At 57.3% G+C, this 23,976-nt stretch overlaps 1 protein-coding gene across 7 annotated transcripts; it reads left to right on the top strand.

The window, feature by feature from the left end:
- The first annotated feature begins 16,105 nt into the window (after nt 1-16,105).
- Nucleotides 16,106-22,297, top strand: PSMG3 (proteasome assembly chaperone 3). 7 transcript variants are annotated; one of them, XM_070566134.1, is made up of 3 exons: nt 16,106-16,391; nt 20,947-21,184; nt 21,766-22,297. In XM_070566134.1, exons 2-3 carry the CDS (start codon nt 20,969-20,971, stop codon nt 21,916-21,918), a joined length of 369 nt encoding a protein of 122 aa, XP_070422235.1. In that variant the 5' UTR covers nt 16,106-16,391; nt 20,947-20,968; the 3' UTR covers nt 21,919-22,297. The 7 variants fall into 7 exon arrangements, with proteins under 7 accessions (XP_070422235.1, XP_070422234.1, XP_070422233.1 ...); XM_070566133.1 differs by lacking the exon at nt 16,106-16,391 and adding an exon at nt 19,571-20,361; XM_070566132.1 differs by lacking the exon at nt 16,106-16,391 and adding an exon at nt 20,344-20,415.
- Nucleotides 22,298-23,976: the final 1,679 nt, after the last annotated feature.

Here is a 23,976-nt window from a genome sequence, read left to right as displayed (position 1 = left end):
CTGGGCCCACGGCCTTACGTCATCCGGCCCCTGCCCCGTCCTCTTTCATTGTGACCACGCACCTCCTCGCTCACAACACGCCGACCACACGCTGGCTGTAGGGTGCCCATTGGTGGTCCCCAAAAGAAAGCTCCAAGCCTAACCCCCAGCACCTGCGAAGGGGAGCTGATCTGGAAAAGGGGTCTTTGCAGATGTAAGAATGTGAAGGCCATGGAGATGAGATGCTCCTGGATTTAGGGGGCCCTAAAGCAAACGACAGGTGTCTTTAGAGGAAGAGAGGACACACAGACGGACAGAGAGGGGACGGCCAGGTGAAGATGGAGGCAGAGATGGGAGTGACGCAGCCACAAGCCCGGGAACGCCCAGGATTGTCGGCACCACCAGGAGCTGGGAGAAGGGCCTGGGACAGACTGTCCCTCTCAGCCTCCAGAGGGGACCAACGCTGCCAACACTTCGATCCTGGACGTCTGGCCTCCAGAACTGAGAGATAATAACTTTCTGTTGTTTTAAGGCCCTTGGTTTGTCCCCAGACCACCCCCACCACCATCGCCTGCCTCCGTGTTGGCCCCTTCCTGGCGTCGATCCCCATCTGAAATGGGCTTACTTAGCGATCGGCGTCCCCCGTCCGTCTGCCCCCTTAGAAGACAAACCCTGCGAAGGCAGGCGCCTCGTCTCGCTTGTCCCCAGAGGTAACCCAGGAGCCCACACGGAGCCCCGCAGAGTACACGCTCAGTAAACAAGCGTGGATAAATGGACTAAGCAGAAGGCCGTTGGGGAAGATCATCGGTGGGTCTTGCGGGAAAGAGCAGCGTCCACGTCTGGGGCCACGCGTCCTGCCGGCGTGCAGCCCTGCCTTTCTCAGCGGCCCCTCTCCGATGGCAGAATAGAGAGACTATTGGGTTTTACCAGGAAGCTGATAAATGCATTTGGCTCCCGGCTCCTCGTGAGCTCAGGGGACAGAGCAGCGAGCCTGGAACACACTGGACCCCACTCAGCCCAGGCCATGGCTCCTGCCCCGCAAATATCTGACTTCTGCCACGCTACCTTGCGAACGGTCCCCGTGAGCAAAGCACAAGTATGCGGTCTGAGGCCGGGAGGACCCCACGACTCCGGGAGCGTCCAACACGCACGGTTGTTTTCCTCTCGGCCGACACGGGGAGGGAAGATGGCAGCCTAGAGGCCTTTAGAGATTAAAGCGCTTAATTAACTTTTAGCGATCAGTGTTTGCAAGGCCCTTTACAGATGAAAGTCCCACGGTCCCCACTGGGTAACTTCACTAACAGAATAATCATCTGTATAATGGGCTGAAAATACTCAGATAAAGCCCAGATAAAGCCTCGGGGTCGGCCCGGGAAACCAGAGCAATGCCCCTCTCGAGTAATGGGGTGAAGTTGTCCAGGTGACAAAAATCACCTGGGGAGAGGCTGGTCTCTGTCTTTGCATCCTCCTGTCCCCGACGTGATGAGCCCTCTGGGACCCAGGCTGTTCCCCGTCCTGGATGAGGAGCTGGGTGGAGGGCCAGTGGCTGCTGGGGCGCTGGGCAGGGGCCGACACAGTGAGGGGCCCTCCACCTGCCCCCTCTACCTGCTGGCCCAGGACATTGGAGAATGGGGGCACTATTTCAACAGCGGCTCAGTGAATGGCCTGCTCTCTGTCGCCGGCCCTGGGTCACCCCCCGCTCCAGCCCTGCCCCACGTCATCCGACCTCGACCTTGGCACAAGCTGATGTGGCACGTCCTCCATTGCCACGGCCTGCTTCACTCCCACGTCAGCTCCCAGCCCAAACGTCTCTTCATCAGAGACTTCCCGGCCCCCCAATCCGGATCAGCCCCCCGTGATTCTCTCCCACGAGGCTCAGCCTTGTGATCTCATTCGCTGCTGCACCCCCCAGTGCCCACCACAGCTCCCTGGCTGTCCTGACGGGCAAGGACTGCGTGGAGGGATGGGAGGATGGACGGGTGGAAGGAAGGAAGGAAGGTGGAGGGAGAGGGAGGGAGGAGGGGACAGCATCCTTGGCCTGGGGCTCTGGCCCTCTCCTTGGTGGGGTGGGCCTTGGGAGAGACCCATCTAGGAGAGACAGGGAACCTGGGGGTACCGGCGGAAGGGCTTGGGGTCTGCAGCCTATCAGGCCGCCTCTCCTGTGGGGCTTCCTGCCAGCCCTGCCCGGTGACAGCTTCCCGAGGTCCCCGAGCGCCTGGTGTGGGCTGGGCTCTGGCTTCGCTCCCAGGCTCACGACGGCTCCCTACTTCTTCTAAACAGCAGGTGCTCTGGCAGAGAGCCCGCCAGCCTCGGGACAACGTCTCTACGTTGCCGCTACCAGGCCAGCCGAGCCACGGCCCCGAGGCCAGGCTGGGTCCAGACGGGCTGCGCCGAGGCCTGGGACCCAGCGCTGGCCTCGCACTGGGCTCCCCTTGGTGCAGCCGCCGAGCGACTCAGACCTCCCGAGCCACCCCACCTCCTGCCTTTCTCTGTGTGGTGCCCCCAGGGCGCCAGGCCGATGGCACAGTCCACTCCACGCCACGGCGGTCTGTCCGCACAACTTCTCTTCCAAACCAAAGTGCAATCCAGGGGCCTGGCTTCTAACCCACCTCTGCTCATCACCGTCCCCGGGACGAGGGGCCAGTCACATGCACCCCCAAGGCTTGATCTTCTGGGGACACATGGGGACCACAGGCAGATGCAAATCCTCAGTGCTCAGAGATGATGACACTGTGGCCCATAGGGAGTGCCTGGGACATAGAAGATGCTGGAAGATGTGGTTGCCTTCTCTCTCCTGGAAAAAAGGCTCTGAGTCTGACTAGTCTTTCTACTCCATAGTTCCTGGAAAGGATGGACACACAGACAGATCGCAGATCATGCTGCCTTCTTTCTAGCTGAGAATGTGGCCTGCGTCCCACCTTGTCCAGGTAAACAGTCCTACAGATGCCACCGGAGAGCCGCCAGCCTCCGTCCCCCACACCATCAGGTTGTAGGGGGGCGTTGTTGGTGGGCAGGCACGTCCCGGGCTGCCCTCTCTCCACTCCCACCGGCTTCCTCCTGCAGAACCAAAGAGGCAGGCGGGGGACGAGGCATTTGAGAAGTTTAGCGAGTTGCAAGACGGCGAGCGGATTTCTGAGAAGCCAGGTGCAGCTGAACCTACAAATGAGAAATCACGGTGATGAGACAGAAGGCAGCTCTGATGAGGCAGTCTGCGGGGAATGGGATTCAGCGGACGTGCCGGGCAGAGGCAGGCTGGGAGGGGAGGCCGTGAGAGGAAGGAGGCTCTGCCGGGAGAGGAAATGCAAGGGTGGGAGTGACACCCCTGGAAGGCGCCCCCAACGGCCTCACGGCCTCACAGGGGCCACGGAAGGGCACCCACTGCCCTCCGGCTGGCCCTGGAGTGACAGCGGCGGGCCGAGACGGGACAGCACTGAGCCAGGAGTCAGGACCTGCCTGGGATCCAGCCTGGCTGGTTCGCTCACTCTTTACACTTCATGTAACGTGTAGACATTAAGCGCCTACTGAATGCTCCCAGTGCTCCCCATGGAAGCCCAGCACGTCACTCCAGCTCTGGGAACTCGTTTACTCAGGGCCGGTGTGTGGATTTCTGTGCCCGCCCACCTTCTGCAGAGTCAGCGGCTCCTGCCGCCACCATGCACCCCTGCCCCAGGGTCGCGTGGCCTCGTGCCCAGTGCTGTCGCACACTGGCTGGACCCTGGGCGGCAGATTGCCTTCAGAGATGACCACAGCACTTCTTCCGCACTGAGAGTTGGAGGCTCTCTCTGCTCCCTTAGGGCTGGGCCAGGCTGGGGCGCACTCGGACTAGTAGAATGCAGCTGGGATGACGTGCCAGCCTTCCCAAGTTGGAGCTCAAGAAGCTCTGCGGCTCTGTGTGCACCCCCTGGAAGGCTGCCCTGAGCCGGCCCAGCACCAGCATCCAGCCTCGGCAGGGCGGCCACCGGGACAACCACAGGTTATTGCCCCTGAGTGGTGGGCGCTGGCTACACTAGCGGGAGTCAACTCACCAGCCTATAACTGTCTATGGAGCCCAGAGCTCCTGACTGCGGGGTCCAGAAGCCGCCGGCCTCCCCGATGGCTGTCCCTTGGACCCGCCCAGCCGCCAGCCCTGGCTCCCCCTGGATCCTTCTCTGCCGGGTCTTCCGGGAAGCCCCTCCTGACTGATCCACGCGGGCACAGCCTCACGCTGCCTTGAGACCAAGAAAGCGGGTCTACAGCGGGCCCCTCTCCTCACCCACAACCTCCCAGGTGACGGTGAGCCAGGCAAGAGGGACGCGTGGATTTTCCCACTGAATTCCCGCAGCGTCCTGCAAGGATGCATTCTCATTGTCCCATCTCACGAGGAAGGACATTTGAGAGTTTAGGTCTCATAGCTCCCTGGTGGCAGAGTCCAGACTCACATCCTGGCCCTCGGCCTCCATGCCCACCTTTCACCTTTGCCCAGTGAAGTTCCCCCTGAAGCCACACCCCTGCTCCTCCAGGCCTGAGGACGACAGGCTCAGCCCTCTCCCGAAGGTTCCGCCCCTGCTTCTATTTCTCAAGCTCACTCCTGTCGGCCGCCTGCCTCCCATCCATCCTCCCAGGCCCAGCCTGGTTTCTCCTGCATCCCCAGACGCCGGGGCCCCCGTCTCTCCTCTCCTCCACCATCTGGATGTCTCTGCTGCTGCCTCCTGATTTGCTATGGGGCCCGAAGTTTCCAAGCAACCTCTCTGCACAGCACGCTGCGGCGGATTGAAGACGGCTGCAGATTCTTGACCGTCTTCCCGTTGACGAGGAGCCCACGCCCCCTCCCCTGGAATCTGTGGGCTCAGTGACTGCTTCCCGAGAGCGGATGGGGACTCAGATGCTCGTTCACCCCCTGTCACGGCAGCAGCGTCGCCCACAGGAGCCGAGAGGTGAAAGCAGCCCAAGTGTCCGTCGGCGGGTGAACGGGTAAACACAGTGTGGTCCATGCACACAATGGAGCATCGTTCAGCCTTAAAAAGGAAAGAGATTCTGACACCAGCTGCAACACGGAGGAAACTTGAGGAGGTTATGCTCAGTGAAATAAGCCAGGAACAGAAGGACAAATACTGTGTGACCCCTCTTCTGTGTGGTCCCTGGAGCTGTCAGGTTCATGGAGACAGATGGTGGCATGGTGGGCGCCAGGGGCTGGGGGAGGGGGAGGGGAGAATGGGACAGGGTTTTTTTGCCAGACGATGAAAACGTTTCATGTACATTACTGGAGATGGTTGCATAACATTGCAAATGTAGTTCGTGCCTCTGAATTGTACACTCACAAACGGCTAAAATGCTAAATATTGTATTCTGTGTGTTTTACTACAATGAAGAGAGAGAGGGAGGAGGGGAGAGATGCTGTGGCCCGGCCCTAAGAGACTGGCAGCTTCCCCTCCTGCCCTGTGGGACGCCAGCTCTGCGAGCCCTGATCTGTCACGTGAGAAGTCCAGCTCCCTGCAGAGGCCACAGGTAGGAACCTTAGTGGACAGTCCCGGCTGAGCCTACCCTCCAGCCATCCCTGCCAAGGTGCCAGGCACGCGAGTGAAGCCATCTCGGACCCCACAGAGCAGCCCACCCTCCAGCCGAGTGGCATCTGGTCAGTGCCACGTGGAGCAGAACCGCCCAGCTGAGCCCAGCCCCGATTCTTGACCCACGACACCACGAGCTGTGATAAACAGGTCGTCGGATCGTCTGTTAGGCAGCACGGAGGGCTGGACACGTGGTAAGACAGACCGTCAGGAGCTGACCCAGGACATGTCTGACCCTCTCTCTGCACCCAGAGCATTCTGGGGGCTGGGGATGCTCCGCTGAGTCAGAAACATGCCCTGCGCTCTGGGCTCTCAGCCTGGGGGACAGATCAAAGGCCACCATCACGTAATGTCATTGGTAAATGCTAGCAGAAGCTCAGGGCAGCACGGGAGCCTGGTGAGGGGCCCTGACCCCACTGGAGAAAACCAGGGAAGGCTTCCTGGCACAGACGCTTTGGGATCTGACCCGATCAAGACTTTCTGAGCCTCAGTTTCCCCATTTGTGAAATGAGGACCATGCGACACCACAAGGATAGGAGGAGATGACCCAGGAGCACATGTTTTCCCCCATGCGTGACAGACGGAGTTGGCGTATAAAGACCCCCCCAGTGCCCGGAGCGTTGGGGATGGCTCCGAGGCGGGCTCCACCATGGCTCCCGGCGTCCTTGAGCAGGAGCCAGCGCAGCCGTCCGTGCACACAGTGACATGCATGAGGACACGCCCCCGATGGCCGTCGCCCCGCCCCACCTCACTCCCACACTGCCCACCTGAGTTCCCGCATATCACCTTCCAGAGACAGCACCCCTAGATCTTTCTCTCGGGGTCTGCTTGTGGGGGAACACCCGAGTCTTTTCCAGAAGGTCTGGCGCCTGCCTTGCATGGGGAGCACGGGGCGGGGAGTGGGAGCAGACAGACGGGTCAGGAGCAAGGAGTCGGGTTCTGCAGTCAGTTCTACAGCAGAGCAGCTGTGTGGCCCTGGACAAGCCATTTAACCTCTCTGAGCCTGCACGTCCTCACCCGTGAGAAGGGGCAATTGCAACCACCCCCGCCCCCACAGGGCTGTTTCGAGGTGTTAAGTTGATTCTCTAGATGGAAGCGTCGGCTCCCGGGTCCTCGCAGTGTCTTCCTCATGTGGCCCTTGATACTGGCCCCTGAGCTGCCCCTGAAGTACTGTGTGACCTTGGTGGCATTGCTTCCCCTCTCTGGGCCTCAGATCCCACTACCCTTCAGCTAAGGGATTGGCCTAAACCGCCGAGACCCCTGAGCTCCCAGAACAGAGGGTTAGGAAACACGGCCCAGAGGGAGTCCTGCACCCCGATCTGGTTTCTCTCCGGAAGGGGAGGGAAGGACAAGCCCACCAGTCGTGGGGTGCTCCTGGGGTGGAGAAAGGTGGGTGGGGAGCTTTGCCTCTAAACCCTCTCCCCACACTGCCCTGCTCTGGCTGCCACCTCAGAGATGGTGAATAAGTACCAGCCTTTCTTCTGTCCCGACTCTCGGCACTCCCAGCCCTGTTGGCCAGCTCTGGGGGGCCCAGGGTGCACTTGCCACCCCTCGCTCATCTCCCTTGACCTCGGGGCTACAGCCTTGGGCCTGGGCCCACAAGCCCCACCCAGAACTCTCCTCTCCTTCCTCGGGAGACGGCCTGCATGCAGAGAGCCTGCGGGCTGGGCTGGGCGGACGGGACAGCGGCCCTGAGGATGACCCATCACACATCACCGGACTGGGGCTTCCCTCATGCCCATCCACCGCCCCAGGCGCGGCCCTGGAGCGATGCCACGGTGCTGGGAAAAGGAACCTACGAGCTGCAGGACCCGCTCGTCGTGGGCAGCTCCACAGCGGCATCCATCCCTCACAGCTGCCCAGAGAGATCCCAGCTCTGGGCAGAGCACCCTGTGGCCGCCACCCGGGCCACCCTCGCCGTGAGTGACCACGGCATCCACGGGGCCTACCTCACCTACACAGCCCACCCCGGGAGGTGGCAAGGGGAGGATCGTTGTCCCCAGTTTGTGGATGAGGAAACTGAGGCTCTGGGAGGCGGACGCCTTTAGGGTCCTCCCGAGGGGCACCTGCGGGACAGCGGGTCACCCAGACCCGTGTAGGATCAATCCTTCAAGGAGCGGCGGCCAGCATCAGAGCAGGGACTAGAGCCCGGATCTCTGGACCCTGGGCGCAGGGCCCACCCCAGGTCGAGCTCCGCCCCCAGTGCCCTGGCCCCCACAGCTGCCAGCCCCGCTCGGGCTCAGAGGAGGAGGAGGGCGCGGCAGGAGTGGCCATCACCCTGATGAAGCCATCCCGCTGCCATAATGAAGACCTCATGTACCTCCAGTGACACTTAGCAAATCCGGGCACAAATAAATAACCCAAGTCCAATTGAATTAACCTTCAACTGATCAGCACAGCTAAACAAATTACGCAGAGGCCGGGACGAGACTGCAGGCCCGGCGCAGACGGCCTCATCGGGCGGAGGGTTCAGCGGGTCAAACGAGTTTATGCCAGATCCTCATGCTCCCTCCTCAGCTTTGGGGCCACTCGGAGCCCAGGGAGCAGCCTGCAGGGGCCAGGCCCTGGGGGGCTGCAGAGGGACACCAGACATGGCCGGGGAGCAGGGGACACCCCTCTTTGGGCAGGAGAAAAGATGTCAGAGGCTGTTGCCAGACTGTTTCCCGATGTCCGAGGAGACAGGCAGGTGCTGGCCGCAGACACCACTCTCCCTGCCCACCTGCCACGCCCAGGCCACCGCCAAATCTCCAGGTGTCACCGCGTGCGTCTTTAGAAAGTACCCAGCAGCGCTGAGGGAGTGGGATGGGGGCCACCTCTGCCCTTCGTGTGGGGGACACAGACACACGAGTGTATGTGCACACACGTGCACGCAGACACATGCACAGGCGCGCGTGCACACACACACCACTCACCCTCCTCAAAAGCCCGCACACCACGGCGTTCCCTTCAGATAACTTTCTGGAAAAGGCAAGACTACAGGGACAGAGAACAGATGGGGGTCATGGGGGCCGGGCCGAGGAGGGGCTGACGACAAAGAGGGGACGGGGGGGCTCCGGGGGGTGGCGGCACTGTTCTGTGTCCTGGTTCTGCTTGTGGTTATACGACCATAGCTGTGGGTCCAGATTCACAGGACTGCACACGGTGTGCAGTTTACTGTACGTAAATTGTGCGTCCATGCTTTTTAGGTCCTAAAATGACACCCCAGCCTGGCCCAGGGCCCCGCTATTTCTTCAGAGAGTGACTCAGGCCCTCGGAGCTGCTCAGTGCTCAGCCCTGGGTGAGGCAGGTCCTTGCTCGCCACGTCCCCCACAATCTCACAGTCTCATCTGAGCAAAACGTTGGGGCGACATCCCCGGCGAGAAGCAGTGACAGCCTGCGGCCCCACCTGCCAGAGAGGACGCCCTGACCCCTCAGCGTCCCTCCAGACGGGAACCAGCATCCCCCCGGTGAGTCTGGAAAGCTTGGGTCTTCTGACCGCAGAGAGTGAGGGAGGTACCTGGGTACCTGATCTTCTTTCCCTTTTCTCTGTGGCTACCAGGAAGGTCAAAGCCAAACCTGAGGTCCAATAATAGTGACGGTGCGGGGACCCACTTTGTGTTTTCCTGGCGGCCTTGACTGTCTAGTCCAGCTTGTGTTCCCTGGTCCTGATTTTGAACGCTCATGCTCTGGTCTGATTTATAATCGTACTACGTGTGTCGTGCACACCCGACAGGCCCCTCAGAAGATTGCGCTGGGCCTGCATCTTCTTGCTACCCCTGCATGCACAGCACAGGGTCTGGCCCTCGAGACGGGCTCAGCAGGTGACTGTGACATGAATTACAGACCTCGACGCCTTTGAAGGACACAGAGCTTTGTCAACAGATGACTGGATGAGAGAGGGGGACACTCAGGGCGAGACAGGGTGTGGGAGGGGCAGAGAGACAGAGACAGAGAGAGACAGAGACGGTGGGGGGCGTGGCAGGGGAGACAGAGGCAGACAGAGAAAGATGCAGAGGGAGAAGGGGAGAGAGACGCAGAGAGCCAGAGCAAGAGAGAACCGGCTCGGGGCCTCCAGGGAAGATGCACCGAGGGCCGGCCCTGCCCAAGGACGCAGTGGGCGTGGAAAGGGCCTGAGGAAAGGAGGACAACAGGACACCTCGTTCCTCCGCCCACACTGGGCCCAGCCCCTGCTCGGCAGCTGAGAGCATTCTGTGGCCTCTGCTGCCCCCCAGAGGTGTCCGCTGGTGACACATTCCCCCCCTCCCCAGCTCTCCCTCAGGCTGGGGACCACCTGCCGCTCAGCCTGCAGCCCTCCTGCCCGCCATTTCCCTGTGAAGACCCTCCTCAAATCTCCCTGCCCGATTCCCCTTGGGGGCTGTGGGGCTCAAGATACTCTGGCTACAATGGCCATAAATACGTTTCTTTCTTTTCCCTTTTTATTGCTTTTCTAGTGATAAAAATAAAGGATGCTAACTATAAAAAATACAAATAGAACATCAATGTGTAAAAACGGAAACATCAAGTCCCCCCAATTCTATACCCACCACCACCCCAAAATGGCCTCTGTGACAGTGTCACAACCGGCCTTTTCACCGGGCAGTAGATCCTGTGTTTCTAGGGCCTCCTTACTTATGCGTCCATCTCATCCTTTTTCACAGCTATTTTCCTAGCGGAGGATTTTCTCCTTCCTTTCCACCCCCTTTGAAAGTATTGCCTGCTTCCTTTATTGGGGGTGGATTATTTCTGGTTTTATCTGACTCTGCCTTGACCTTCAGCTATTTGCTCATCATCTGTCATGTCAGCAGTGAGGTGGTAGGTATCTGGAGGGCCCCTCAAACCAGCTCCAAGTAGAAAATGCTCGTTGAGTGAATGACCAAGCAAATGTGTCACTCCTGAATGGATAGAGGGATGAAGGGATGGAGGGGTGGATGGATACTGGATAGATAGATGGATGGATGGGTGGATACATGGATAGATAGCTAGATGGATGGATGGATGGATGGATACATGGATGGATAGATGGATGGATGGATGGATGGATGGATGGATGGGTGGATGGTTGGATGGATGGGTGGATGGATACATGGATAGACAGATGGATGGATGGGTGGATACATGGATAGATAGATAGATGGATGGGTGGATGGGTGGATGGATGGGTGGATGGATACATGGATAGATAGATGGATGGATGGATGGATGGATGGATGGGTGGATACATGGATAGATACATGGATAGATAGATGGATGGATGGATACATGGATAGATACCTGGATAGAAGAATGAAAGTCTGAATGAATGGATGGATGGATGAGTGAGTGACTTCAGTACTTTCAGAGAAAGCCCCCCAGCAAAACAATGTAGGCACAGGCAGTGGAAACCAAACTTGTGTGCACTGACGTGTGAGGGTGACAATATCTGAGCAGGACACTGGCAGCATCTGCTGTGGACAGAGGCTGACTTCACGTCGTATACCCCTTTGTGTTCTGGGGCATTGTAGGGCATGCACATATTAACTATTTTAACAACAAGAACAAATTTTAAAGAAAGAAGAGACTAAAGAATTCTCAGTCCACCTGGGCTCAGGTGCAAAAAGGTGAATCCGGAATCTCCTTAGCACCGGTCCTTGCCCACCTTTTCTATCACCCCCCTGCCTGGCTCCCCGGCAGACGTCACTTGCGACGTGACTAAGACGCAGCTTCCTGCCGAGGGTTTGGCGGCGCCCCAGCCCCACGCTGCTCCCCCAGGTTGCTCACCACACCTGTAATTCCCTGTCCCCTGTCTACCTCCCCCATGGGCTACAGGACAGGGACCTGGGGGCCCTCAGCACCAACGCAGGGCCTGCCACATGGTCCGTGCTCAACAAAAGCCTGGGAAGAGAATGAACAGGGGCGCTTCTCGTGTGTGGTCTTTCCATTTCCTCGGAGAAGTGTCTTGTCCTTGCTCACCCTTTTCCCAAGGCCCCCACAGAAAAGGGGGGGGGCACGTATGCATTTTCTTCGAGGCCGTTGAGGAGCCCTGAGTGTGCAGGGCTCCTGGGCCCAGGCAGAAGGCCGAGAATCTGTGGCCGTGTGAAGGAGATGGCCGTGCAGCTGGGTTTTGGAGAAGAGGCAGCCCTTAATTTCTTTTTCTGTCTGTTACCGTCATTACTTATTTTGATTCTCAAATTGTCCCACCTTTGGTGGATGGGAGCCTCTTCAATCAGCTATTTTCGTTTTTACGTTTCCTTTTTTTTTTTTTTTTTTTTTTTACCTTTAGCTGTGGTAACATAACACGTAACAAAATTTACAATCTTAACCATTTTTATGTGTACCGTTCAGGGGCACCGAGCACATTCACATTGTCGTGCAACCATCACCACCATCATCTCCCGAACTTTCTCATCTTCCCGAACTGAAACTCTGTCCCCATTAAACTCACTCCCCATCCGCCTCCCCCAGCCCCTGGCGCCACCATCTACTTTCTGTCTCTAGGAACGTGATGACTCCAGGGGCCTCATAGAAGTGAGATCCTACAGGATTCGTCCTTTTGTGACTGGTTTGTTTCACTCAGCACAATGTCCTCCGGCTTTGTCCATGTTGGAGCAGGTGTCAGAACCTCCTTGCTTTTTAAGGCTGAATAATATTCCATTGTCTGGATGGGCCACATCTTGTTTATCCATTCACTCACCTGTCGATGGACACTTGGGTTGCTTCCACCTTTTGGCCGTTGTGAATAATGCTGCTGTGATCGTGGGTGTCCAGGTGTCTCTTCAAGACTCTCACCTCTTTCGGACGTGCACCCAGGAGGATAATTGTCGGGTCACAGAGCAATTCTAGGTTTAAATTTTTGACAAACTGCCGTACTGTTTCCCACAGTGGCTGCACCATACACAACAACGCATGTGGGTTCCAATTTCTCCACACCCTCACCAACGCTTCCTGTTTTCCGGGGTTTTTTATGTGCATATATAGTAGCCTCCTGACGGGTGGGACGGGCCTTAATTCAAAGCGAGAGCCCATTTTGGGTGGAGGTGGCGTTTTTCTATCAGTTCCATCAGTTCTTGTCGTTTGCGTGAATTATTTATTCACTCTTTTTTAACTTACACACCCCAAAGGTCACGGAGGAAGCAGAGTCCTACAAGTGTAGACAAACGCGCACGGTCGTGTAACCACAACAATGAAGATGCAGAAGTTCCATCGTCCCGAAAGCTTTGCGTGTGGCGCCTGTCTGCGGTCACCTCTGCCCTCGCCTCCAACTCTGTGACCACCGATCCGTCGTCTGTTCCTATAATCTTGCCTTTTCCAGGCGCCACACGAATGCACTTGCACAGGACGCAGCCCAGGACTCTCACTCAGCCCTCTGGTGGTGACGGCCATCGCGCCGTTTCAGGCCTCAGCAGCCTCTTCCTTTTAATCGCCGAGTCCTGTTCCATCTCGGGGACGTGCCAGGTGTGCTTAGCCATTCCCCTGTTGAAGACACGTGGCTTGTATCCAGTCCGGGGACCGCGGTAAAGAAAGCTCTAAACATTCACGTTCGGGTTTTTTGTGAGCATAAATTTTCATTTCTCCTGGGTAATACTTCAGAAGGGGATGGCTGGGGCGTGTGGCAGGTGGGCGTTCATCTTTCTGAGAAGCCGCTAGCTGCTTCCCAGAGCGCCGGGACACTGTGCATGCCTGCCAGCCACACCCGAGTGTCCCACTTCTGCCACATTCTTGTCAGCACTTGGCGTTGCCGGCTCCTGTTTAGTTTAGTTCTGTGTTTTGTTTTGAACATTCTAGTGAGATTTAGAATCTCATCGTGCCTGTCAGTTCTGCTGGTAAATTGACTTACAGAGCTATAGACATTCGGATTTGGAAAAACCTTCAAAACTCTGAGTCCGACCTCCTCTTACAAGTCCTTACCCTGGATGTCGGCTAGTCTCGATGCCTCCAGGGGGGAGGGCGCTCACCCCCACCCATGGGAGGCCCTGGCATTGCTGGAAAGTTCCGGAGGTCAGAAAGTCCCCGTGTTGGGCCCAGTCTGCTTTCTTAGAATCTGCTCATGGCCTCTGGCCCAGCCCACAGACCCAGAACAGGCCTTCAGACAGGTCAGGCCGTCTGCTACACCCCCCCCCCCAGCCCCCTCGACTCCCCCTCTGCCTGGACAAAGTCAGCCTCAGGTCCATCTCCAACTCGTCTGAGGCAGGAACACCAGCCATGTCTTCCGCTGTGGCCCCATCCCCGTCCCAGAACAGGGGCTCGGAAGAGCGGATCAGAGGCACCTGGAGGCCACCTGGCCGATGTGCCCATTTTACAGATGAGGAAATGGAGGCTCAGAGACGGCAAGGAATTGTCTTAGGTCATCAGCAAGTTAATACCAGAGCCCCAGGACCTCCCCGCCCAACCCCCAGCCCACCGCCCTGACCCACTGCTTGGCGCACCAATGTGAACTCGATCCAATTCAACAGATGGTGGCCGAGGCACCGTGACAGGCAGCACGTGGCTTTCTGTCGTCTCCTTGTGAGAGAAAACAGTGCAAGCCATCGCGAGCCTCCCTGAGGACTGGCTGGCTTTGCCGTTCGGCTCAACGTGGGGCATCGAGGCGGCCTCTTTGCCGGGGGGATAACTTCTTAAAATACTGAAAGGAAGCCTTTCAGAAATTGCACGTGGATTAAGGTTTCATTTATTAAGGAACGAAACATGGGGCCGGGCCCGTGGCCGAGCGGTTAAGGTCGTGCACTCCGCTGCAGTGGCCCAGGATTTCGCTGGTTCGGATCCTGGGGGCCGACATGGCACCAGTCATCAGGCCATGCTGAGGTGGCATCCCACATGCCACAACCAGAGGCACCTACAACTATGTACTGGGGGGCTTTGGGGAGAAGAAGAAGAAAAGAGAGAAAAAAAAGAAGATTGGCAACAGATGTTAGTACTCATGTGCAAATCTTAAAAAAAAAAAAAAATGTGGGGGGGAAGGCCGGCCTGGTGGCGCAGTGGTTAAGTGCGCACGTTCTGCTTCAGCAGCCTGGGGTTCGCTGGTTTGGATCCCGGGTGAGGACATGGCACCTCTTGGCAAGCCATGCTGTGGCAGGCGTCCCACATATAAAGTAGAGCAAGATGGGCATGGATGTGAGCTCAGGGCCAGTCTTCCTCCAAAAAAAAACAAAACAAAACAAAACTCCCATTGACATGAAAGCCCAAAGCTTAGGCCATCCCTGGGCCATCCAGCCCTTGCTGGCCCTTGCCAAGGCGAGACTACACCCACCAGGGAACACCACTGGCCTGGGTAGGAAAACGATGCGTTGACTTCTGACCCTGTGCTGCAGGCAGCTCGGAAATGGTCCTTCACTCTCCCTAGAAGAGGATTTATTCCCTTTCCGGATGAAACTCCCCCTGGATCCTCATGAACTGGACTCAGCTTTAATGGTATTCATTAATTTCCCTTGGGGAAAATTTGAATTTCACACAGACCCAGGGTTTTGTTTTTGTAATAAAATATATGTAATTTTCAATTAGCTGCCTTTAATCTTTTTCTTCTCTGCCGCTTTTTTCCAGCGGCAAATATGTTTCTTATATCCTGCCCCCTCCCTCAACTTGGGTAATCCTAGTTTGGAAAAAATTAATTGTTCATTTTCTTTTCCTAGATAACCGGGTGCTGCCGAAGGTAATTTCTGTCTTGTGGAGCACCCTAATTAGAATTGTTTATATTTCTGTGCAGCTATTTCTTCAAGAGCCAGCCCTGGTGGTCTGGTGGTTAAGATCCGGCAATCTCACCGATGTGGCCCGGGTTCGTGTCCCGGTCAGGGAACCACACTCTCGTCTGTCCGCTGTCATACTGTGGCAGCTGCGTGTGGCTGTGATGCTGAAAGCTGTGCCACCATTGTTTCAAATACCAGAAGGGTCACCCGTGGTGGACAGGTTTCAGCAGAGCTTCCAGAGTCAGACAGACTAGGAAGAAGGACGTGGCCACCCACTTCTGAAAAAATTGGCCATGAAAGCCCTGTGCATAGCAGTAGAGCATCGTCTGACGCAGCGCCGGAAGATGAGAGGATGGTGCCGAAGGACCGGGCAGGGTTCCACTCTGCTGTGCACAGGGGCTCTGGGGGTTGGACTAAGAATTGGAATCCACTTGATGCCACCATTGTGTGCGGGGACACGGTAACCCACAAGCGACTTCACAGGCTCGCAGCCAGGCCAGCAGATTCAGTCACACCGAGCTGGGGCGAAGGAAAGGCAGCGGTGAGGCTGGGGGTAAAACCGGATCGAGAGAGCATGGAGTCTCTCTCTGTCCTTAGCTGCAGGGTCGCCGAGCAGAGAAAGAGCCACAGACAGCGGTTAGAAGGCCAAGGTTGCTGTGCTGGCCTTGCCGCCTCTGCAGCTTCTGTGCCTGTTTCTAAATGTATGCCCTGATACGGCTGGCGCGGTCCAGCGTCTACACCGTCACAGCCTTTCTCCAGAGAGGGGTCTGTGCATCTCATAGCCTTACCAGCCATTGGTGCCTGCTTTCCTGGTCCCATCGAGGTGACTTAGGGGACCAGGCAGATGGGTTAGCACTCCACTCCTCGTCTTCCTGCCCCTTGAAAAGCCTGGAGTGCAGAGGGCGTGGAGCCCTTGGTCACGTGAGGGCCCGGGAATGCGGTATCGCCAGTGGATTCCAGTGACTCACGATGGGAAGGAAGCTTTACTAAACAACCTCCGTGTGTCAGGCCCTAAACAAGGCCCTTTGTCAGATGTGACATCATCGAGCCCTCCCAGTTACTCAGCAAGAATTACTTTCTCCAAAAAGAATAAAACACTGAGACGGGCCACAGTGCGGATGAACCCCCGGAACCGGCTGCCGAATGACAGGGGGCAGACACAAACGCCACATGGTGCAGGGGTCCATTTAAAGGAAGTGTCCAAAACAGGCAAACCCGCAGAAACAGAAAGCAGGTGGGTAGTTCCCCGGGCCTGGGGGAGGGAGAGTGGGGAGTTCCAACTATTCTGTAATTTCTACTTATGATGTCTCCTTCCGCATCCATTACTTAGAAGTAGTTTTTAGCTCCCAAATGCACGGGAAGTGGCTTCAACGTTGACTTTTTTTTTTTTTTTTTTTGAGGAAGATTAGCCCTGAGCTAACTACTGCCAATCCTCCTCTTTTTGCTGAGGAAGACTGGCCCTGAGCTAACATCCATGCCCATCTTCCTCCACTTTATATGTGGGACGCCTGCCACAGCATGGCTTGCCAATTGGTGCCATGTCCGCACCCGGAATCCGAACCAGCGAACCCTGGGCCGCTGAAGCGGCACGTCCGCATTTAACCACTGCACCACCAGGCTGGCCCCTACGTTCACTTATTTTTTTAGTGTTTGCTTCAGGGGTGGGCATGAGACTCAGGTTGGTCTAAGGAGATTCAATCCTGGAACGTTTACTGGGAACACTGGGAAAGAAAAGCTACTGGGGAGCGGAGGCTGGCGATTGTACCAGAACACAGGACAGCCCATCTGAGCATGAAGCCAGCACAACTGCAGAGTGGAGAGACGGAGAGAGAAACTGGGTCTCTGGGTCTTTTCAGTTGTATGAGCTCATTTGTTCCCCTTTCGGGGCGTAAAATGGGGTCACATGGGTGTCTGTCACCTACGCTTCAAAGAATCCTAATGGATTTTAAGCTGGGAAACTGAGGCTGACAGGGCAGGTGGCCACAAAGCACCAAGGGGCCAAAGAGGTTGATTCTGAAGCCCGAAGACTTACCCACCCCGAGACCATCACACCCAGGAGGTCCTGAGGGGTGACGTTGGGTTCCCCGAGTGCCTGCGCTCATGAGGCTGCAGAGGGAAACAGAAATCGTCCTAACAGAGTTTCACTAATGAACTGACCACTTACACAATTGGGCTCCACTCAAACATCCCTCTGGTGGAATCTCTCACACACACTGGACGTTGAAACGCCTGGAAATCATGTTGCAAAGCTGTGGGAGTACATGCAGATCAAGTGGAAAGCCTGATCGTAAATCTTAGGAGAGATGCAAGATTTCAAAATGCCCCTGAGAGCAATACTGAGGGATATTCAGATAAAGCCCAAAGCCACCGGCAAGGGTGGGAGGGCCTGGTGGCGGGAGACCGGCACTGAGGGGGTGGAATCTGACGGGGCTAATGACAGCACCGCACTTCAACAGGAAGTGATTTGAATATCAAAGGATTCAGAGAGGCTCTTGGGAAAATTGATGGCGCCCTCATCCCTTTTGGCAAAGCCAAACCTCTTTATAACGGAGCTGGGAAAATCACACACCACGCACGGGGTGATCTATTAAGCTATCATGCAATTTGCCGGAAAAATTATGATCCTGCCAGATCAACACTTCATTAATTCCTTCTTGGTTCTACAAATTAATGCATAATTGCATTCGCAAACTAAAATTCCTTGACTCTAAGACAAATTCAAGGTATTCACCCCCCTCTTTTTTCCCCGCTTTTCATGATAAATTCTCACTCTTGTGCCCACTCTTGACACTATTACTATTTCGTTCCCATTTTAAGTGAATCCACTAAAGGGATCTTTCTCTCTGGTCCAACGACAGCCTCACAAAGGAGAACAGTCAACAGCAGGCACCGGGTTCCTCCTCCATCATTCTAAGCGTGCAAGTTCTACCCACTTAGGTCACCGGGAAGCCCCCTCCATGGACTGCCACCACCCAGCCTGGGGCAAACCTCCCACCTCCCGTTTCCCCCCCACTCAGAGATCTAGACCCAAAAATAGCCAAATGACAAGTGTTTACATATTTGCTTAAGTGTCATCAAAACATCATCCACTTTGTTCTTCAACATCTCTTTTACAAAGGTGCCAAGTTTATTTCAGAGGTTTTTTGGAGGGCTGGGGCGGGGGGGTGGTCAGACTTCTCGTGTCTATTTGCCCACAGAGAGAATGCATGAGCAGGTGCATAAAAGTGAACCAACTTTGTTTAGGTTTCACAGGGCAAAGCAGTACATTGTCCATTTGCTTTTGGGGGGTGTGTGGGTGGATGTGTGTTCAAATTTAGAACCAACCAAAACTTAGACTCTCCTGAGAAACGGAGAGGCCTCTGCTTCCTGAGGATGGGAACAGTGAGGCCCACAATCTTTCCCTCTGGTACTGGCCACGAGAAAGCTCAAAAACGAGTTTCCTCTTGATTGCTGTGTCTATCTTGATGTTTTGTACACACGCCTTTTATTTCAGGTCACCAGAAATCATCTTGGAAGGAGCGTGCCTCATTTGACCTGACCTGGATTGTACAGGGAGTCATTAAACCGTGGGGAAGGAGTTACAGGCATTAGGGATGCTGAGGGGTGAAGCAGCGTGGACAGACCAGGCTCTGGGAAACCGCCTGGACAGGGCTGTCAGCAAACTGGACAGAAAGGCTTCCGGGGGTGGGGTTTGGAAGGGGTGTTTATCCCCCCAGGAACGGTCTCCAGGCTCAAATTACGGCAGTATCAGCACAAGACTCCCCCACCCTGCTAATAAAGCCCTCAGCTGGGAGAAAAGGCGGATAAGCAGCGGGGAGCTCTTAGGGTCCCTGGAGAGGAACCAGAAATCCTGTTGCGGGGGCAGCACCAGTTCCTCCTCTTGCCCTTTACCTGGGCACCATGTCACCAGACCAGCAATTAAGGGGGTTTGCAGGCCTGACCCAGCCCTCTCAGCTTTCTGACCCTGGGCAAGTTCTCCGAACCTGAACATCCCGTCTGTATGAACGGAGATGTTTCTAATCAACGGGGTTTTTAAGTTCAAAGAGTTACTGTAAATAAAGCACGAGAACAATGTCCAGCACAGACGAAGTGCCACACACACGTGAGCCATTCCTATTACTTCCCTGGACACAGGAGGATATCCCAGATGGGCTGCGCACTCCTTCGCGGCAGAGGGCTCTGCAAAGGTCCTCTCCTGGAACTCTGCCCAGGCTCCCAAGCTCCTCCGGCTGGGCCCTGACTTCTGGACTCCTGGGCTGTCTCTGCATTTTCCAGTTTTAGCCAGAATCCCCTTCTCTGCACTGATCGCTCTGTTTCCCCTGGCGATCCTCACCCTCCACCATCCCTGGGGGATGGGGGCACCCGCCTGCCTTCGGCAAGTCCCCTCCCCCCACGCACCCGGCTGGTAGAGCCGGAATCCCCTGGCCCCGAGGTCCCCTCCGGGTCATACCCCGGCCCCGGGGTCCCCTCCGGGCCATCCTCCCGCCCCCTGGGTCCCCTCTAAGTCATCCCCGACTCCGGGGTTCCCTCAGGGTCATCCCCTGGCCCCCAGGTCCCCTCCGGGTCATCCTCCCATCCCCCAGGTCCCCTCCGGGTCATCCTCAGGCCCCGAGGTCCCCTCTGGGTCATCCTCCCACCCCCCAGGTCCCCTCAGGGTCATCCTCCCACCCCCCCAGGTCCCCTCCGGGTCATCCTCCCACCCCCCAAACCCCCTCCGGGTCATCCTCCCACCCCCCGGGTCCCCTCTAGGTCATCCCCCGGCCCCGGGGTCCCCTCCGGGTCATCTCCCGCTCGCCCCCCCGCTCCTCGGCCTCGGGCCCGCGGGCCGCACTGCGCTGGGCCCTGACCGAGGTCCGCGTCGGGCTCCGACCCCGCGCGCCGGTCCCCTCGACAGCTCCCTGCTGGGAGGGGCCTGGAGCCCGAGTCCAGGGCCGGAGCCCACCTCCGAGCTTCCCTGGACCGCACGGTCCCTATCAGGAGGGCCCGACGACCGCCTCCTGCAGAGGGCAGAGGCCCTTCTGCTGAAGGTGGGGTCCCACAGCGCCCCGCCGGGAGCTTCCCGCGAGCTCGGAACCCTAGAGCTCCGGGACCTGGAGGCGCCGGCCTGAGAACCGGAAGCCCCGCAGGCGGGCACTTCCGGCGGCGCGGCGGCGCGAGTGGGCGGCCCCGCGTCGCCCATGTGCGTCACTTCCTGGCGCGGCGCGGTGAGCGCGGGCAGCATGGCGGGCTGGCGCGGGGCCGGGGAGGGCCCGCGGAAGGTGGGCGGCCCAGGGGGCCCCTCCTGCCCCCGCCGCCCCCTGTCTGCCGCCCCCTGAGTGCCGCTGCGGCTCCCGCGGGCCCAGTGGTTTCCCCTAAACACGGAGAGAAGCCTCCGGGGGCGACGGGGGCGGGGCCCCTGCTCAGGCCCGGGCGGTGCACTTGCGACTCCTGCCTCCCCCGGCGGGACGGCCGACTCCCGGGCCCGGGCCCCATGGGCGCCGCGGGACTCGGTGGGGTCGTCCAGGAACGCGGACCGCCGGGCCGGCGCGGGTACCGACTTCCTCCCGCCTGCGTGCAGAGACAAGTGTGTTCGCACAGCCCGCCTGTGTGCGCACGTGTGTCCCAGTCCGCGAATCCGGAAGGCCCCGGGTGAAGCCTGATGAGCGGGTGGACACTCGCTCTGAACCGGCCTCCGTGGGTTTCTGTTGTAATATAATAAAACCCGGGGGCTCTTGATTTGAAGCCCCACGGCGGATCTGACCTCGTGTGATTGACTTGGTCCTTTGCTTTCTTTTTCCCGTAAACTGAAGGTGCCTTTGAAGAGGCCCAGCCATGGAAGGCAAACCGTTGGTGATATCGAAACAGAAGACCGAGGTGGTGTGTGGGGTCCCCACCCAGGTGGTCTGCACAGCCTTCAGCAGTCACATCCTGGTGGTGGTGACCCAGTTCGGGAAGATGGGTACCCTGGTCTCCCTGGAGCCCAGCAATGTGGCCAGTGACTTCAGCAAGCCCATGCTCACCACTAAAGTCCTCCTGGGGCAGGACGAGGTAAAGCGGGTGGGAAGGGATCCCCACGGTCGCTTTCGTGACTATAATTTGTTAATAGGGGCGCAGTGTCTTGTAGGCAGGGTCCCACCCCGGGGCTGACAGCTTTTTCCGAGGCCTTTGTGGGTCCAAGGGCATCCGCCTGCCTGTGGGGATGCTTTTCCCAGCCCATCAGCATCTTATCTGGCAGGCAAGCAGAGGTATTGATTTTGTCATGTGAGGCTCCCTCTGGGTTTGACCCTGCCGTGATATGTACGGTAATGAGCGGCTGTCCCTGCTCCGTTCTGAAAAGATCGCCTGTGAGGTTTTGACAGATTCCCCTCTGCAGACTTGTCTTTCATTAGTCCTTCCAGATGAGAGACGAAGTCGGAAGGCACTGAGGAAATGAATGTAATGATGCCTCTTCAGCAGTGTGTTTATGATGGGCTGTGCCGAGAGTCTCAGTGACCTCGGAATCGAGCTTATGGGGGGATTTGACGGTGGTGAGGAAGCCAGCGTGGCTTCCTAGGGGATATTTAACAAAGGCATTAAGGGAGAAACACATTTCTTGCAATTAAAGTGGTTTCCTTCCCTTCCCTCCCCAGCCTCTCATCCACGTCTTTGCAAAGAACCTGGTGACGTTTGTGTCCCAAGAAGCTGGAAACAGAGCAGTCCTCCTGGCCATGGCCATGAAGGACAGGAGCATGGAGGGGCTGAAGGCCTTGAAGGAGGTGATCCAGACGTGCCAGGTGTGGTGACCCCGGCGTGAGCAGCCGCACCTGCTGCCCAGCAGGGCCGAGTGGAAACTCAGACACCTCCTCGATGATTTGAAGACTCTTCATTCAGCTTGTCGCAAGGAGGAACTTTCTCTGCCTTTAGCCCTTAAAGCCAGAGTAACTGCACGTCTCGGGCAACTCTTACTTTGTTTGGTCACCAAGATCATCGATGGATGGAGGGCAGACGTGGACTGTGTCTGGGGGAGTTGTGAATGGTTCTCACCAGGGTCCAAATAGTTGCATCTATTTGAGAATTGAAAGAATGAGTCACAGGGCATGAATCATGCCCTCGATGTGCTGTGTCAATTGTTGGAGGAAATTTTTTTTTTATTAAAAATAAATGCATCTCTGATATACTTCATCCTTCTTCTTAACAATGCTGAGAAATTTCAGTCACACGGCGCAGGTTCAGTTAGCGTGCCTTAGGTGGGAGGGAAACTTGTGGCAAGAGTGCAGTCTGTGGTCCACACGGATGAGCTGGGTCCCAGGAGCGGGTTCTGTGCACACTGTTTGTCTACCTCCTCTTCCTGCGACTCCTCTGAGCGAGCTTGGGGAGCTGGGTGGCTATCAACTTCCATTCCACAGACGTCTCTGTCTGTCCTGCCATGTGCTGGTTACTGTGCTAGGGCGGCGGTGGAGACCCAGCCTCCGGAGCCACGTCCTCAAAAGCTAGGGAGCAGATACGTGTCAGCCCACGGACATGGGGCCAACTAGGGGAGGGCCGGGTGGGACAGACGAGGCAGCCAGTGACTGCCCAGGAAGGCTATGTAGGGAGGGAATCCTCAGTGGTGAGAGAAGCACAGTGATCGAAGGATACTGCTGAGATCAGACCACAGGATGCTCGGGCTGGCCCAACATGGATATCCAAGGCCATGGATAGCCGGCAGAGCGCCTGCTGTGCTGCGCTGAGGCCTTGGGACTCAATCCTGAGCTCAGCAAGGAACCAGTAAAAGGCTTTCAGATCAGGTCGGTTTGCCTTTTGAAAATAATCCCAAGGTTTGGCGGAAGCACGGGGTGAGGTGTTGGCTTCAGGATGGCATTTACGCCACGGAAGTCGGCTTGTGGCTACCCAGGCCTCCAGCAGAGAGCCGGCTGGGATCCCCAGAATAGAGGGAGCACCCGGGACGCCCTCCTGGGAATTTAGGAGTCACCGCTCAGGGTTCACGTGAGGAAACAGCGTGCAGCCTCTGTGCTTTCCGGAGATCAGAAGAGGGATCTTTATTTGCTTTCTCTCAGCACCAACAGCTTCTGAAATCCTGAGTCTCTTGGTTTTAGAAATCCCTCTGGAACAGGCCATGGGAGACTGGTGCAAACAGTGGGGCCAATTTACAAGTGACGTGGAGCGTGAGTTTGCTGAAGATGAGAGAGACGGAAACAGTCAAGGGCTGCTGCCTCACAAAACCGAGTGGCTGTGTGTGCCCCGTTCTGTGCCCCCCATGGGGCCACCGTCAGCCACAGCCCCTGTCTTTGCAGACCTCACAGTCTCGTCCAGGGCACAGTTGGCTAAACCCGCAGGGACAGGCCAGCGTCTGGGTGACGGGGCAGCCTCAGAGCGTGAGGAGGGCCAGGAGTCACACGTGGAAATCTGCTGGACTTCCTGGAGGAGGTGCCGGTTGGGCGGGAAAGGCACCTCGCAGGCTTCTGCTGCAGGGAGCCTGAGTGACTGAGGTCCCCCAGGCCGCCCCCTACTAGTGCCTGCATGCTTTGGGGACACCAGGGGAAACTGAGGCAGGCCCAGCCCAGGGAGACGCAGGCCTCCTTTGCGGCCAACTTTGGCTCAAGACTCCCAACAGCTTTGCCCCATCTTCCCCAGACAGCATGGCTCCTGCCCACCGTCCTCTTTCTACCCCTCGGGTAGACTCGACCCGCGGCCTCCTGGTTCCCACAACCTTCCAGCTCCCTCTCTGCCTGCTCTCACACCCGCACGTGCCCTTATAAGATCCCACATGTTGGGCCCCACGTGGCATCGGCCTCTTGGAGGACCTGGACCAATGCGAATTTCAAGGGCATAAAGAGCCGACCAAGGAAGACAGGAAAGGA

Source organism: Equus przewalskii, chromosome 12, assembly GCF_037783145.1.
Source record: "Equus przewalskii isolate Varuska chromosome 12, EquPr2, whole genome shotgun sequence".
NCBI classification, from domain to species: domain Eukaryota; kingdom Metazoa; phylum Chordata; class Mammalia; order Perissodactyla; family Equidae; genus Equus; species Equus przewalskii.
The sequence above is the reverse complement of the archived record's forward strand: the minus strand, read 5'-3'. Positions and strand labels throughout refer to the sequence as shown.